At 32.8% G+C, this 14,961-nt stretch overlaps 2 protein-coding genes across 2 annotated transcripts; both read left to right on the forward strand.

Moving 5' to 3' along the window:
* Nucleotides 1-92: 92 nt before the first annotated feature.
* LOC110613488 (diaminopimelate decarboxylase 2, chloroplastic) lies at nucleotides 93-4,992 on the forward strand. Its single transcript, XM_043955673.1, has 8 exons — nucleotides 93-686; nucleotides 874-1,048; nucleotides 1,656-1,805; nucleotides 2,516-2,677; nucleotides 3,072-3,257; nucleotides 4,147-4,269; nucleotides 4,351-4,440; nucleotides 4,680-4,992. Exons 1-8 carry the CDS (start codon nucleotides 190-192, stop codon nucleotides 4,758-4,760), a joined length of 1,464 nt encoding a protein of 487 aa, XP_043811608.1. The 5' UTR covers nucleotides 93-189; the 3' UTR covers nucleotides 4,761-4,992.
* Nucleotides 4,993-9,685: 4,693 nt separating this feature from the next.
* Nucleotides 9,686-14,799, forward strand: LOC110613044 (bifunctional dihydrofolate reductase-thymidylate synthase 1). Its single transcript, XM_021753962.2, has 12 exons — nucleotides 9,686-9,982; nucleotides 10,681-11,195; nucleotides 11,281-11,680; nucleotides 11,790-11,834; nucleotides 11,976-12,041; nucleotides 12,698-12,759; nucleotides 12,849-12,923; nucleotides 13,012-13,177; nucleotides 13,255-13,378; nucleotides 13,976-14,082; nucleotides 14,150-14,331; nucleotides 14,567-14,799. Exons 2-11 carry the CDS (start codon nucleotides 10,768-10,770, stop codon nucleotides 14,258-14,260), a joined length of 1,584 nt encoding a protein of 527 aa, XP_021609654.2. The 5' UTR covers nucleotides 9,686-9,982; nucleotides 10,681-10,767; the 3' UTR covers nucleotides 14,261-14,331; nucleotides 14,567-14,799.
* Nucleotides 14,800-14,961: the final 162 nt, after the last annotated feature.

The following is a 14,961-nucleotide window of genomic DNA, read 5'->3' on the forward strand; positions in this document are numbered from 1 at the left end:
TTTTCTTGCAATTTTTATCGGCAAACATAACAGCACGTGACGGAATCAAACTCAATTTTAGCCGTTTTTCCTTTGTTGACCCTTCAGCTTACTCTTTCTTAAACCCTCGACACTCTCCACTCTCGAGTCTCTCTCTCTCTCTCTCTCTCTCTCTCTCGGTCTCTCGGTCTGTCTACTGCTTGTTCATCAATGGCCGCCACCACCACCCACCTCTCTCATCCACCATCCCTCTCTAAAACCCGAACTTTTCCTTTGAGCCAAAACCCATTTCTTAAAACTCCTCTTTTAACCGTCAAAAGCACTAAATCCTCTCTAAAGTCTCTGTCTCTCAAAGCAGTTTTGTCCCAAAACCCTGCTAGTACCCTACCCCAGGAATCTGCTCCTTTTAAGCATTGTTTCACCAAATCTCCTGATGGCTTCCTCTATTGCGAGAACCTTAAGGTCCAGGATATCATGGAGAATGTTGAGAAAAGACCCTTTTATTTGTACAGTAAGCCACAGATTACTCGGAATTTTGAGGCTTATAGAGATGCTTTAGAGGGATTGAGATCGATTATTGGGTATGCAATTAAGGCTAATAATAATTTGAAGATTTTGGAGCACTTGAGGCAGTTGGGTTGTGGAGCTGTACTGGTTAGTGGCAATGAGCTCAGGTTGGCTCTTCATGCGGGATTCGATCCCACAAGGTATGTATATATGGACGGGCTAGACCGTCTTAAGTTTGTGTTTCGTTGTCGAGAAAATGAATCTTTCTATTTGTATAATTTCAATTTTCAACTTTTTATGATTGGCACATTCGCATTTAGGAGTAACCGATGAGGTGAGCATGATGCTGTTTGCATATCTTATTCAAGCTAATGTGTCAATGAGTAGGTGCATTTTGAATGGAAACGGGAAGCTGTTGGAGGAATTGGTATTAGCTGCCCAGGAAGGTGTCTTTATTAATGTGGATAGTGAATTTGATTTAGAGAATATTGTAGCAGCTGCTAGAATTGCTGGCAAAAAGGTTAATGTTTTACTACGAATCAATCCAGATGTGGACCCTCAGGTATGTGTAAAGCAAGTGATATCATTAGTAGAAAATAAGAATAATAGAAATTTATGTGTCTTGAGAAACTGGCGTCATAATTGTCTTTTGAGCATGTTTAGCATTGAGTTTGAAGTCCGAAAAGGTGCTGGTGCTGTTAAAAAAAAACAGTTTGGAACAGCTGTTTTGTTATTTTGGTGTTCTTATAACTAAATTATGTTATAAATAATTGTTGATATTTTTAAATAGTATTTTTAAGAAAGTGCTTTTGTCAACAATAACTTTAACAGCAATGCCAAACAAACACTTTCTAGTTGACTGGTTCAATACATGTACTAGGTAAGTTAGAATATCAGATAAATGTGATGCCATGTTTGATTAGCAAGGAAAAAAATCATTAATCTGTTGTTTGAAGATAAGATTGGTGGAGTCTTTGTCTACTTTGCCAATCTTATATGGTAATTAGATTGTTCATGCTTCTTGATCAGAACCATTTCAATTTGCCTGAATTTATTTGAGAACTGAGTGTCAGGAACTAGGACTTGGCCCACATTGACTTTACTGGGTCGAAGTTGCTGTATTTGAAATCAATGTTGTAATGTCAAATTTTTTTGTTTGTGTTCTTTAGGTTCATCCTTATGTTGCCACTGGGAATAAGAACTCTAAATTTGGCATTAGAAATGAGAAGCTGCAATGGTTTTTGGATGCTGTAAAGGCACATCCTAATGAGCTGAAGCTTGTGGGGGCCCATTGCCATCTTGGCTCAACCATTACCAAGGTATCTTAATAGCAAATGTATGTTTCAGTTTTTATGCAGTAAGTTACAATTTGGATTTATATGCTATGGATTAGAATATGACTATAATCAGCTGTAGAAAAACAAAATATGATTCTCTTTGTTATCACTTGTCCTGTCATTAAGGTGGGTAATGTGGAAATATAGGCTTATGCATTCTGTCAGCTGGCCGCTCTTTAATATGACAATTTAGTCCCTCGTTCATGGGCCAGGCCATGTTGCTTAAATTTCATAAATTTAGAGGACACCCATGTTTCATGGAAAAACTTTGTTTTTACGTTAAACCTTTGTTTGTGAGGTGCAATTAATTGAAATTGTGCCTTTCAAGTTCCTAAAATCAGTTTTTGGGCTCAATTGTGGATAACAGATTTTGGTTAACTCTTTTATGCATCTATTTTTCATTTAAATATTAGTAATGGGACTTGAAATTTATATTGTAACATGTGCTAATTAATGCATAAAAGCATTAAGAAGTTTTCTCTTCCTCCTGTTTGACTTAGTGAGACCATGATGACAAGGACGGAAAGTTTCAGTTCTTGTGAAATATTATCATTACAGTAGAGGAATTTTCTCATTCCATTTACCTTCGTTAACTTTCCTCTTCTGTATTCTTTTATTGGGTATTTATATAGATGTACTTAATTCTTTTAACTCTTTATTGAAATCAAAGTTCTCTTTGAAATGTGCTTTAGGTGGACATTTTCAGGGATGCTGCAGTTCTTATGGTCAACTACATTGACCAAATCCGAGCTCAAGGTTTTGAAGTTGATTACCTAAACATTGGAGGTGGTTTAGGCATAGATTATTATCATACTGGTGCTGTCCTTCCTTCACCAAGAGATCTCATTGACACTGTGAGGATCATACTAAGTGCGACTCTTTTTATGTGAAACACTTCTGCATGAGTGTGTACCTTTGTTATTCATGTCATCATTGATAAAGTTAGCAATAGTTGATACACTTGTAGCATTATTTCTGCTGCCTACTCGTGTTTGACTGGCTATTCTTTGTGGCCTTACTCACAAGGATATACATTATTAACTCTTTAAGTGCCAAGTCCATTTATTTTTCATGTTTATGATGATTTATCGACTGTAGAATGCTTGTGTGTTAAGGACCACAATTTTATTTGTTACCTTGGGTAAACATCATTATTTCTGAGAATCATATCAAGTATCCATTAATAGCAATGCTATATTTTTGCAATAAAAAATCCTTTAGTATTTACATTATCTGTTGTGAATTTAGGTTCGAGAATTGGTGCTCTCACGGAATCTCAATCTCATCATTGAACCAGGGAGATCGGTGATTGCAAATACCTGCTGCCTGGTCAACAGGGTCACTGGAGTGAAAACTAATGGAACCAAAAATTTTATTGTAATTGATGGTAGCATGGCTGAACTTATTCGTCCCAGTCTTTATGATGCTTATCAAGTAAGTATCAGAATTCAGAACATAATGAACTGCTTTTGGTATTGAGTATGCTCATGTTTGGTACCAGAGAATTTTTATATTTCTTGGATATCCTATTATCCTACTTTGTGTTACTCTTCTTCTACTTCTTAAAAAAATAAATCTGGAGTTACTATGCTCAGATATTTTCCCTTACTCAAAAAAGCAAAATAAAATAAAAATAAAAATAAAGAAATTGTATAATATTGTTATGGGCTTCTTGCCATGTATTGTACAAAGTAAAAAAGATGTCTGGTTCATAGCTGCAAGATGAAACTGTTCTCATCTATTAATCACATTTTGTTTCTCATTGAATTTATCTTGAGTCTTCATAATAGCAGTATAGGAGCATAATTTTAGTTTATACTATTTTTCAGTTACAAGATAACGTTGTTGGTAACACTGCTATCTGAACCTCTTCTTTTTTCTTTTTTTTTTTTTATGAATTTGGACTACATTCATGCTTATTATTGCCATTTTCATTGGTTATACTTGTACCAGAAAATGTTGCTGGGCACTGCTGTTTTAATAGTTTCTTGCATCTTGCATTAGTTTGGGGAACTAGACTATGCCTTAAAAGCAACCTGGGTGTATGAACTATTGTTTACATTCTTCTGGTTGTACCGATTGCAGCCTAAGGATGTGTGAAAAATTGTAGCACTGTATTTTCCTGATTGTTATCAGACATGTATTTGAAAAATTTTCTCCAATTTTAAAAAGAATGAAGACTGGTTTTCCTCCAAATTATATGTTTGCTCTCTTTTAAGTAGCAATCACCACCCAACTCTCCTCCCCTCATATGGCATTTGGATACCTTTTCCTTTCTTTCTTTTTTTTTTTAAAAAATTGATCTTTTAATGTTCTGTTGCAGCACATAGAGCTTGTTTCTCCTCAACCAGCTAATGCTGAAGTTTCAACTTTTGATGTGGTGGGTCCTGTGTGTGAATCTGCTGATTTCTTAGGAAAGAATAGAGAACTTCCAACTCCAGCTAAGGTATCATGTTCAGCTTTTTTCATGGGGCAATTGCAGCAATTATCTCATTTTCATTTTCTGATCAAGAGTTGCACTTTTCAGGGAGCCGGTTTGGTTGTCCACGATGCTGGCGCTTATTGCATGAGCATGGCATCAACATACAATCTGAAGATGCGCCCTCCTGAGTACTGGGTATGGCTTTGGATCGTCCTTAAAAGTGCCTCTCATCTGCACCAATCATATAGAACATCATATTCCTCATAAACTTGTATATTTGATTTCATTATGCTTGCGGTTTGCTGACATTAATCTCCATCTTGTTTATACAAATCATACGATGTTTTGAATGCTTCAAAGAAACTTGTGGTTTCATTCTTCTGGGTAGTTTTTGCAAAGAGAACTAATCTTTTGATTTTATCTAAATTGTTTAGGTTGAAGAAGATGGATCAGTGGCCAAAATACGGCACGGGGAGACATTTGAAGACCATATCCGGTTCTTCAAGGGCCTCTGATTGCAGGCATCAAACGTTTCTGCCGGTGCAGCAGGCTCGAGATGTGCTCCTATTGTATTTTATTCATGTAGTATCATGCTGGATTTTTGCTGTATTGATAGCAGCTGGATTTCATATTCTGTCGTTTGGCGTATGTTGTTAGAACTTTGCATACTCATCAGAGGAGAAAGTTCAAATAAAGAATAGATGAAATTGAAGGAAAGAAAAGGCAAGCATTTGTGGGTTTGTGTCACAATTCTGTTCTTAGGAATGTAGTTGCCATGATAAATTAATTCGTCTCTTGCTGGTGTGCTTGGATGAATATTTGGGGGAGACGGATTGTTCTGCAAAGCCTGAAATGACATTGCCAGATAAAAATTGATTTTTTTTTTATTTTAAACAATAAAGTGTTAGAAAAGGAATCATTCAGTGGGATTATTGCAAAATTTTTTATTTCAAATATAGGGATAAAAATACATTACACTTTACTTGAGTTTAGTATAATTAATAAATTAATTTTTATATTTTTAAAATTAAAGGAGTGAAATTTTTTTTCATTTATAATTTTATTAGTTAATTGATTAAAAGTAAAATAAATATTTTAAATATTTTCGTAATCAATATAAGTGAAACATTTTATATTTGCATAAATTATGTATACTTAATATATCAATTTTTATATTTTTAAAATTAAATTTTTATTTTTTTATATTCAATTTATTTAAAATTAGTAGATAGTTAAATTTTTTAAAATATAATTTATTTTTAAAATATTTTTTAAATTTATAACCTATTTAAAAGTTAAATGATACTATTTAAAAATGAATGAAATTATAAGTATTTTTTGAAAATTTTAAAATTATTAAATATTAAAATATTTTAATGAATAAAAATTAGAGAATAAAAAATGTTAAAAATTAGTTGAATATGATAATTTGAATCAAAGTTGATAGAGACTTAAATATTAATGTAAATAAAAAATAAATGATCAAAATGTTTAAATTTTAATAGACGAAGGAAAAATAGATAAAATTTAATTTTTTAATATTTTTAATTTAAAAAGGGATAGTAAATATATTTTTCATGTTTTTAATGATAATAAATTAATGAAAATATTAAAATCTAAATGTACGGATAGATTTATGTATTTAATTTTAAAAATATAATGATTAATTTATTAATTATATTAAAATTTAATGACTAATGTATATTTTACATATTTAAAAGGTAATAAAAATATTTATTCATTGTTAACGGTAAAAATAAATGAATATTGATTATATAGAAATTTAAATATTCGATTTCAAAAATATTGGAATCAATTTGTTAATTATAGTAAAATTTAGAGGATAATTCATGTGTGTGATTACACTTATTAGTGGGGAATTGCTCTATTTTGATTAGATGGTGGTAATTCTGAGGATTTGAGCTTTTTTTTTTTATCACATTTTAATACTTGAGACTAAATACAATCATGGTAAGTCATTCATTTCTTCCTCCTTTAACATAAATAATTTTACAAAAATTTATTTAAATTCTTTTTTTGCAAATGGAAGATTCAAATATTGATAGAGTTTTCAGAAATCATGATTATAATCTTTCAATAATTTATTCAGCAAGATCGAAATCAACAACAACAAACCATTTTGTGCATAAGAAATAAAAGAGACATTTGCTCAATAAATTAAATTGAGGGCAAGAGTCAATCTAGCATAAGATTGAAGCCGCTCAATAAGTTTAATTGACGAGGACATCAACCGTTTAAGTGAATGAGTGTCGGAACTTAAAAATTAGATGTCAAAATTATAATTTTACAATACTTAAGATTTTAGAGAAATTAATATAAATTACTAAAAAGTTAAAAATCGAACAAGTCATATGCGACATATTGATGTCTTCTTTTATCACAAGTCATTTTATTTTTAAAATTATTAAAGGGAGTGACTAATCGGTCATATGAAGATATTGTGCAGTTGGCTACCGTAGATGAGCCTATGTGTTGTACTTCACCCTTCGTAGATCTTTTTCAGCCGACTATTTGTGATGCGAAGGTTATTAATGTATTTATACCATTACTATTTTATTATTTTTTAATAAAAAATAGTTCATTTATAAATTTTTATGATAAATACATTTCCTTATAAGACTTATGAATATATACAATTTATTGGCTTGCATAATTTTAAATAATAAGATTACTTGTAATTACATATTATCGAGTATTTTTTAAGCTGATTTGGCTTAAACGTGTTCAAACTAAATATCACAGTATATTGATCCGTAATATTATTCTAGTGATGTAGCCTCTGTATTATTTTATATATAAAATAATATATAATTTAATAAGAAAATTTGTTTTTTCAATGAGTTTGAAGTTTTGGATTCTAGTCCAATTGAAGTTTACTATATTAACATATACATTTTATTTATATTTACCTTATATAATTAAAAATAATTTTTAAAATAAAAATAAAACTTACTTCCCATCTCATAATTTTTTATTCACTTTACTTGGTGTACGTATATTTAAAAAATAATATTTTTATTAATTTTCTAATTATATATATTTTAAAAATATTAAATTTTATTAAATATTAAAAAATATGTTAATAAACTTTTTATAAATAAAATTATAGTGAAAAATAAAAATAAAAAATAATTTTTAGACGATTAAAGAAAGATAAACAAAAATTAAGTGACGGAGAAAGTATAATATAATTTATTAGTGAAGATGAAAGAGAATAGAGAATGGACAAGGGTTTCTCTCTTCTATTTGGAGAGAACTTCTTTTTCATTTTTTTAAAAAATTTTCTGAGGGAAAAGTTATTTACCTTGCGGAATCGCAACTTTTCCTGTCTAGGAAAGCTGCTTTTCTCCTTCACTTGTTGTGTGAGTCGCCTTCTCACCTCAGTGAAGAGGTGTATATTCTTTTTCTTTATTTTTTTATTGTTTCGTTGTGATTTCTTGGTTTATTTTTTAGTAAGGAAGCTTCATGGCAAGATCCCTTATTTCTATTGTGTTTTGAGACTTGCGTGCATATTGGCGACCACAAACTTTCTGTTTTAGAATCGGTATCAGATTTTATTAACAATCTTGAAGTTTCACCTGTGTTTTGAAGAAAATAGCTTGATTTGATTGAGGAAGAACTTTTCATTTTTAAGACGTTTGGTCATTATTTTTATCGATTTGAGGATACTTGGGTTTTGAGATTTACTTTTCGTCTTTGCTTTATTACACTCTGGTACTTCTTAAACTTTGTTAAGGTATGTGTTTGATAATAGAGAGAATATAACATTCACAAGTTAAAAAGTTTGGTTAAACTGTAATTTAGTCCCTCTAATTTAGTGAAATATAACATTTTATCCCTCTGTTTTAAAAAATTATTAATTTAGTCACTGTGATTTTTAAAAATTATGCCATTGGTCCCTCCCGGTAGATTTTCAGTTAAATCACCGTTAGTCTAAGTTAAAAGACTAAAATATCAATTCTCTCGCCCATTCACTCATCTCTATTCGGCAAAACTGTGGCACTTAAGAATTTCAATGGAGTTCTAGCATCATATCTGCAAACCCATGAAGTAAAGCTCTAGATTCAGACTTTTTTTAGGATGATTCGAAATGGGTACTCCTCCATCTTTAAGATACTTCATGAGCTCCCAAGCATTAATAACCTCTGGATCTTCTTAAGGAGGCGAACTCTGCTGCATTTTCTTACTCTCTGAAACTATTTCCTTGATGGGTTCTTCTTCTGTTGTTGCGGCATTTTGTTGCTGTTGCAGTTTTTCATTGATGTCGAGTTTGAGCGTACCATAGATTGAGGAAGTGAGAGAAACAACATGTAAGGATGAGAAGGAAAGAAAGAGCTCTAGTGAAATGTTTGGTCATTTGAGTGAGGTTGATGTTTTAGATTGTGATTATTCACATAAATCTTGTTCAATGGGAACTATACCCTCGGATGGAAATATAGGTGGAGATCATCCTATCAACAATAATTTAGGGTCAGATGTGGCAGAATGTAATTTGGAATCAAATGTTTCTCAAATAAAGGAAAAGAAAAGGGATAAGAAAAAGAAAAGGCCACAAACTGAGCAGAATGGCCAGATAGACTGTCTGGGGGTTGGCACTGTATTAAAGCTGGGAGAAAATGCTTTAATATCTAACAACCAAAATGATTCCCTAAGTCCAAATACTAGTTTAAGTAAAGGATCATGATAACAAAATTGATGCTTCCTCTGAAGACCAATCTCCAGAGTCTCGAGATGTTCACGAGCTTCTTCTGCTGCTTTCTCTTTCTATTCTTCTTCTGCCCCAAATGTTTGCATGACAAGAGAGAGAAAGAGATGAAAAAAGAAAGAAAATATACAAAGTCGTCAAAAGTATTAGAGAAGAAATTGTTATGGGTATTTTACTCTTTTAACTAAGATTAACGGTGACTTAACTGAAAATATAACGGGAGGAACTAATGACATAGTTTTTAAAAATTATAGTGGCTAAATTGACGATTTTTTAAAATAGAAAGACGAAAGATTATATTTTACTAAATTAGAGGGACTAAATTACAGTTTATCCTATAAGTTTTATTGGCCTTGGGAGTAAAAAGTTTAAAGAAAAGAAAGGCAACACTTATTTGTTATGCAGAACCGAGTTGATATCATGAATTTCAAATTTGGGTTTTAGAATTTGAAGCGTTTGGTTTGTATTTTTTTATCTTTTTTGGCCCTAAAGATCTTGTATTGTATGCTTTTTCTGTGGGCTCTAAACTTTTGATGTATTTATAAGCCTTTTATAGTCATGTAAAAAATAAAAACGGATAATGGACTCGTTTGTAAAAATTGATAACACCAAGGGCATTTTTAACCAAAAAGAATAGCAAAAAAAAAAAAACAAGAAAACTCACACGTGTGAACATTGCATTACATGCTTATCCCCTCGTGAATTTGGGATTTGGCGGTACTCCGCTAAACCGCGCTTTTTGATTTTCTTTATCCTTTCCTCTGTTTGTTTGAAAGAGAAAAAAGCAGCACATTGAAAGTGAAGAAAAAAATTCTCTTGCATTTCTATTTCCCTCTTACACCTCTACTCTAGTTACTCTTTTCTCACAATCCACACTTTTTTTATCACCAAAACCCTTAATTTTAGGAGGTGAATTTTGCTCCACACTTGCTCAGATCGTTTTGATTTTCCATTTTCAAGTCGGCTTGTACGTTTTCCGAACTCAAGATTTCTCGATTTGGTATCAGAGCGGTGAGTTCATTTGATGCATTTTTAAAAATTTTTTTTTGTACTTTTGGAGTATGTGATGTTTCTTCTTCTTCTCTTCTTCTTATGGTTTAATTTTTACTGAAGAGAAGATCGTGTGAAAATTTGACCTTTTGGTTTGTAATCTCTTTAATTTTGTAGTTCCTTGTTATTAATTTTCCACAGGTAGAAAATGTTCAAAAATCGTGTTCAATTCAAATAAGAATTATGGTTTGCTGTATTATTGAACGTAGTAGTTGCTATGACATTTCGCTTTTTTTTTTTTTCTCCTTTTATTTTTTGGTGAAATGCCGAATTGAAACTTTACTGCAAACAAAAGGAAAGGCAAATTCTTAATTTGGAGTAGGCTTTCTGGGTAACTACAACTTTTTTCATCATATGCTTATATTCCTTTGATGCTGCCTGTAGGGTGTTGCTGGCTTCTTGGTTTAGTTTACATGATGGGTTTCTAATATTAGATGAGAGCTAAAAGTTATGGCGTATTATCAATATATATATTTAAATATTATGATATTTTTCTTTGGGTATTCTGCTGGGTAATGTAGCTTGTGAAGTTTGCCACTCCAATAGGTTTTCAGGTCAGTTGTTTTTCCCCACCTTGTATAGATAGGTGGGTTATGGTCTTTGATGTGTTGTCTTTTGCATAAACGTTGAGAAGTAGTTCTTTTTCTTACCAATTTCAGGTTCTACCGCACTTCCACAAAATTTGGGTGTGCGGTGTTAGTTCTGAGGCATCATCAAGAAATTTCTGCTGGGCTTTCTTTTCCATCATGACTGGTGATTCAAAGGCAAGTATTCCTGATGGCAATGCCAATATACAGCATGCTCCGGAAAGATCTTACCAAGTTGTTGTGGCTGCAACTGGTGATATGGGCATTGGAAAGGATGGGAAGCTACCGTGGAAATTGCCTTCTGACCTCAAATTTTTCAAGGATATTACTCTTACTACTTTTGATTCTGGGAAAAAGAATGCTGTTATAATGGGTAGAAAAACATGGGAAAGTATTCCACCTGAGTATCGCCCTCTGTGTGGTCGACTTAATGTTGTTCTGACCCGATCTCGGAGTTTTGATATTGCTACTGCTGAGAATGTTCTGATGTGTGGAAGCCTGAGTTCTGCTTTGGAATTATTGGCTGCATCACCATATTGTCTGTCAATTGAGAAAGTCTTTGTAATAGGAGGTGGCCAAATATTAAGGTTTGTACTTGTTGTTCCTCTACGTTTTGGGTTAACTCTTCTTTGTTTCTACATGCATCTTTAATTTGATTGTCTTATTCTACAGGGAAGCTCTGAATGCTCCTGGATGTGATGCTATCCACATTACAGAAATTGAGACAAAGATCAATTGTGATACTTTTATCCCTAAAATTGATTCCTCTCTCTTTCAACCTTGGTACTCATCCTTCCCAATGGTGGAAAACAACATACGATATTGCTTTGCTACTTATGTTCGAGTGAGGAGTTTTGCAGTTGAACCCCATAGTCAAAACAATGGTCTGAACTCTGATAGTGGTTCAGAAAACAGTAAGTTCAAGGTAAAGGAATTCTCTTTCCTTCCTAAAAAGATTTTTGAGAGACATGAGGAGTTCTTGTATCTTAGACTTGTTCAAGACATCATCTCAAGTGGCAATTTGAAGGATGACAGAACTGGAACTGGTACTTTATCAAAATTTGGCTGCCAGGTAATTTGAACCATTAATTATTTATTTCCATTTCATTAAATAATTTATTCTTTTAATTACTGATGGGGGTGGATGGATAATGGATTTCTTTTTTGAATTTAAATTACAGATGCGGTTCAATCTTCGCAAAACTTTTCCCCTGCTTACGACAAAGGTTGTTTAAATTATTTGTTGTTATTGCTGCAACTGAATTTGTTCTTCTGTATACATGTCCCTTTCTGGCCTATAATTTTCAATGTTTCAAGATTCAACTTGAGGTCACTTTTGTCCTTATGTTGGTATCATTGATTTGTAGAAAGTATTTTGGCGAGGGGTTGTTGAAGAACTTTTATGGTTCATTAGCGGTTCAACTAATGCCAAGGTAATGATATAACAATTCTATGTTTCATGTTTATGTACACACACACACACATGCAAACATACATATATATACACAATACATACTTCTTTGGCTTGTATGTTTGTCTTCTTTTTTTTTTTATTGAATTGCGTGGAGAGTATTAATTTTGGTTCTTCCCATGCTTTTATAAAAGAAAACCCATATGAAGTAGCTGATTCATACTGTTTTTCCTCATTCAAATAGGGCTTTGTTTACTTGTTACTTATTCTAAATGGAATGTAAGCTTCCATACATTTTAAAATTTTCTTTTTTATTGTGTTCTTGGCTACGGAAGTTGCCATTTGTAAATTAGATTTAGTGAGGAATCAATTTTTTATTATTGATAATTTTATTTTATTTTATTGTGACATATGATGTGTAGTGCTCCAGTTTCTAGGTTTTGTACAATACACATTCAAGCATTTCTATGTCATGAGAGTCCCAGTTTTTCCCATATTGCTTTAGAATATCAAGTTAGATTATTTGAAAATGTTCATCCAAATCTCTGCTTTCAAATACTGTGGCTTGCCAAATGAATTCATCTCATATCTATGAGGTTTCTAAAATGACCCTTGGAGGTGTAGATACAAGAGCACAATAATGTAACCTGCATTTTTAATTTTTTTTGTACTGTACAGGTCCTTCAGGAAAAGAGCATTCATATATGGGATGGCAATGCATCCAGAGAGTACCTCGATAGGTGAGTACTGACTATCACTATCTATTCTCTTATAGGCTAAAATGGTATTTAACATGCAGTTCTTGATGGTTTTGTATTTGCAATTTTAGTGTTGGGTTGAAGGACAGAGAGGAGGCTGACTTAGGACCTATTTATGGATTCCAATGGAGGCACTTTGGAGCTAGGTTCATGGATTTCTTTACCTAAGTTTACCTAGGTTCATGGAGGAGTTCCAGCTTCATTTCTTTTTCTTACATGGATTACAATTTTCAGGTATATTGACATGCATGCTGACTACACTGGCCAAGGATTTGATCAGTTGTTGGATGTTATTGACAAGATTAAGAATAATCCAGATGATCGTCGAATTATACTTTCAGCTTGGAATCCTTCTGATCTCAAATTGATGGCACTTCCTCCTTGCCATATGTTTGCTCAAGTTAGTAGTGCGCCAGGGTGCCTGTATCTTTCGTGATTTCCTTTCCATTTGATTAATTTGGTTGTTTTATTTTGCAGTTCTATATAGCCCATGGGGAGTTATCTTGTCAAATGTATCAACGATCTGCTGATATGGGCCTGGGTGTGCCATTCAATGTCGCATCTTATGCCCTCTTGACATGCATGATTGCTCATGTTTGTAGTATGTATTCTCTCTGAATTAGTGAATTCTGAAAATCATTAACCAATTAATATGTTACTTGTTGAATTTGAAGAATTATCAATGTTTAGGTGGGAACATCTTAGGCTTAGATCTGATAATTAATGAGTCACAAGACACTTTGGTACCACGCCTCCAGGTAGTTATGTTTGGGTGCCTATTGGAGTTGATGGAACTGTGCAGATGTTAGTTTTATTTTTATTTTTATTTTTAGTGATTGGTAGACTTGCTAATAACAGATGGTCAAGTCTTGGAAACTGAAACTTGGTAGGTGAAAATCATATTTTGATGTTGCATCCGGTGGTAAATTATGTTTAGCTCATGATGCAGATACCTATACCAGGTTTTGGACTAAGAACATTCCATTTATGGGTGAATTATTCATGCAGACGGTTGTAGAATTGCTACAAGGGGATATCGTAACAAATAAAGTTAGGAAATAGATTTTTATGGAAATGATGTTGGGCCTTAGGGGACTAGGACTGAGGTCAAAAGAAATATTTCTTTAATAGTTTGCAATTACATTAGTATCACTATCATGTGTAAAAATCTATTCAAATTATCTTTTGTTTTGAACAGATCTTGTTCCGGGTGATTTTGTTCATGTGTTTGGGGATGCTCATGTTTATTGCACTCATATCAGGCCTCTCCAGGAGCAGCTTCAAAAACTGCCCAAACCATTTCCAGTTAGTTCAATGGCAGCAATTCAAGTTTATTAACTCTTTGCATTCTCTTACAAGTGTTTTCATGCAGATTTTGAAGATTAATCCTGAGAAGAAGAACATAGATTCTTTTGTGGCAGCCGATTTCACATTAATTGGTTATGATCCTCACCGCAAAATTGAAATGAAAATGGCAGTATAAAGTTTCTTGAAAGGTTCAGTGAACTCAGACTCTGGTTGGTCCTGGGCAAATTGGTTGTAGTTTTGAGGCAGGTATGTGTATCTGCACTCATATCACCTTCTAGGAATGATGGTTTGTTCTACATTGCTTCTTTTTATTCTCCCTCACCATTATGTCACGTGCTAGATTACTCGGTATGCATATATTTGTGATATGAAATGTACAATGTCCTGTTGTCTTAGGTTCTGATTAGCATTGGTGTAAAGAAATGAAATGCATTATTACGGAATTTTATGAGCTGAAGCTTTGCTTTTTTCTACGTTTCAGGCTCAAGTATTGAAGGCTTACCTTGCTTGAGTGTGAACAAGTGAAATACAAATTTGCTAGTTGAATATATCTATGTAGCGAGAATCCTTTAGTTCTGTGATTTAGGATGTCTGAATTTGTTGCTCTACGAGCTTAGTTTTCCTTTATTTACTTGGGAAATATAGCTTTATTACCAGAAATACTAATAACATTGCTTTTGGAATGAATTGGATTTGGACTGTTCAATTAGTGACGATTATTTGAGATTTTATATATGGATGAGCAAAGTTGTTAAGGTTCTTACGTTGTTCAAGGCCTATTTTAAGGTTCTTACATTGTTCAAGTTTGCGTTATTCAAATTTGGGTTATTTGTTGGCGATCCAAGCAGAAAGACATGATGCGAGTATTCCAGGGCA

The sequence above is a fragment of the Manihot esculenta genome, chromosome 4, assembly GCF_001659605.2.
Source record: "Manihot esculenta cultivar AM560-2 chromosome 4, M.esculenta_v8, whole genome shotgun sequence".
NCBI classification, from domain to species: Eukaryota; Viridiplantae; Streptophyta; class Magnoliopsida; order Malpighiales; family Euphorbiaceae; genus Manihot; species Manihot esculenta.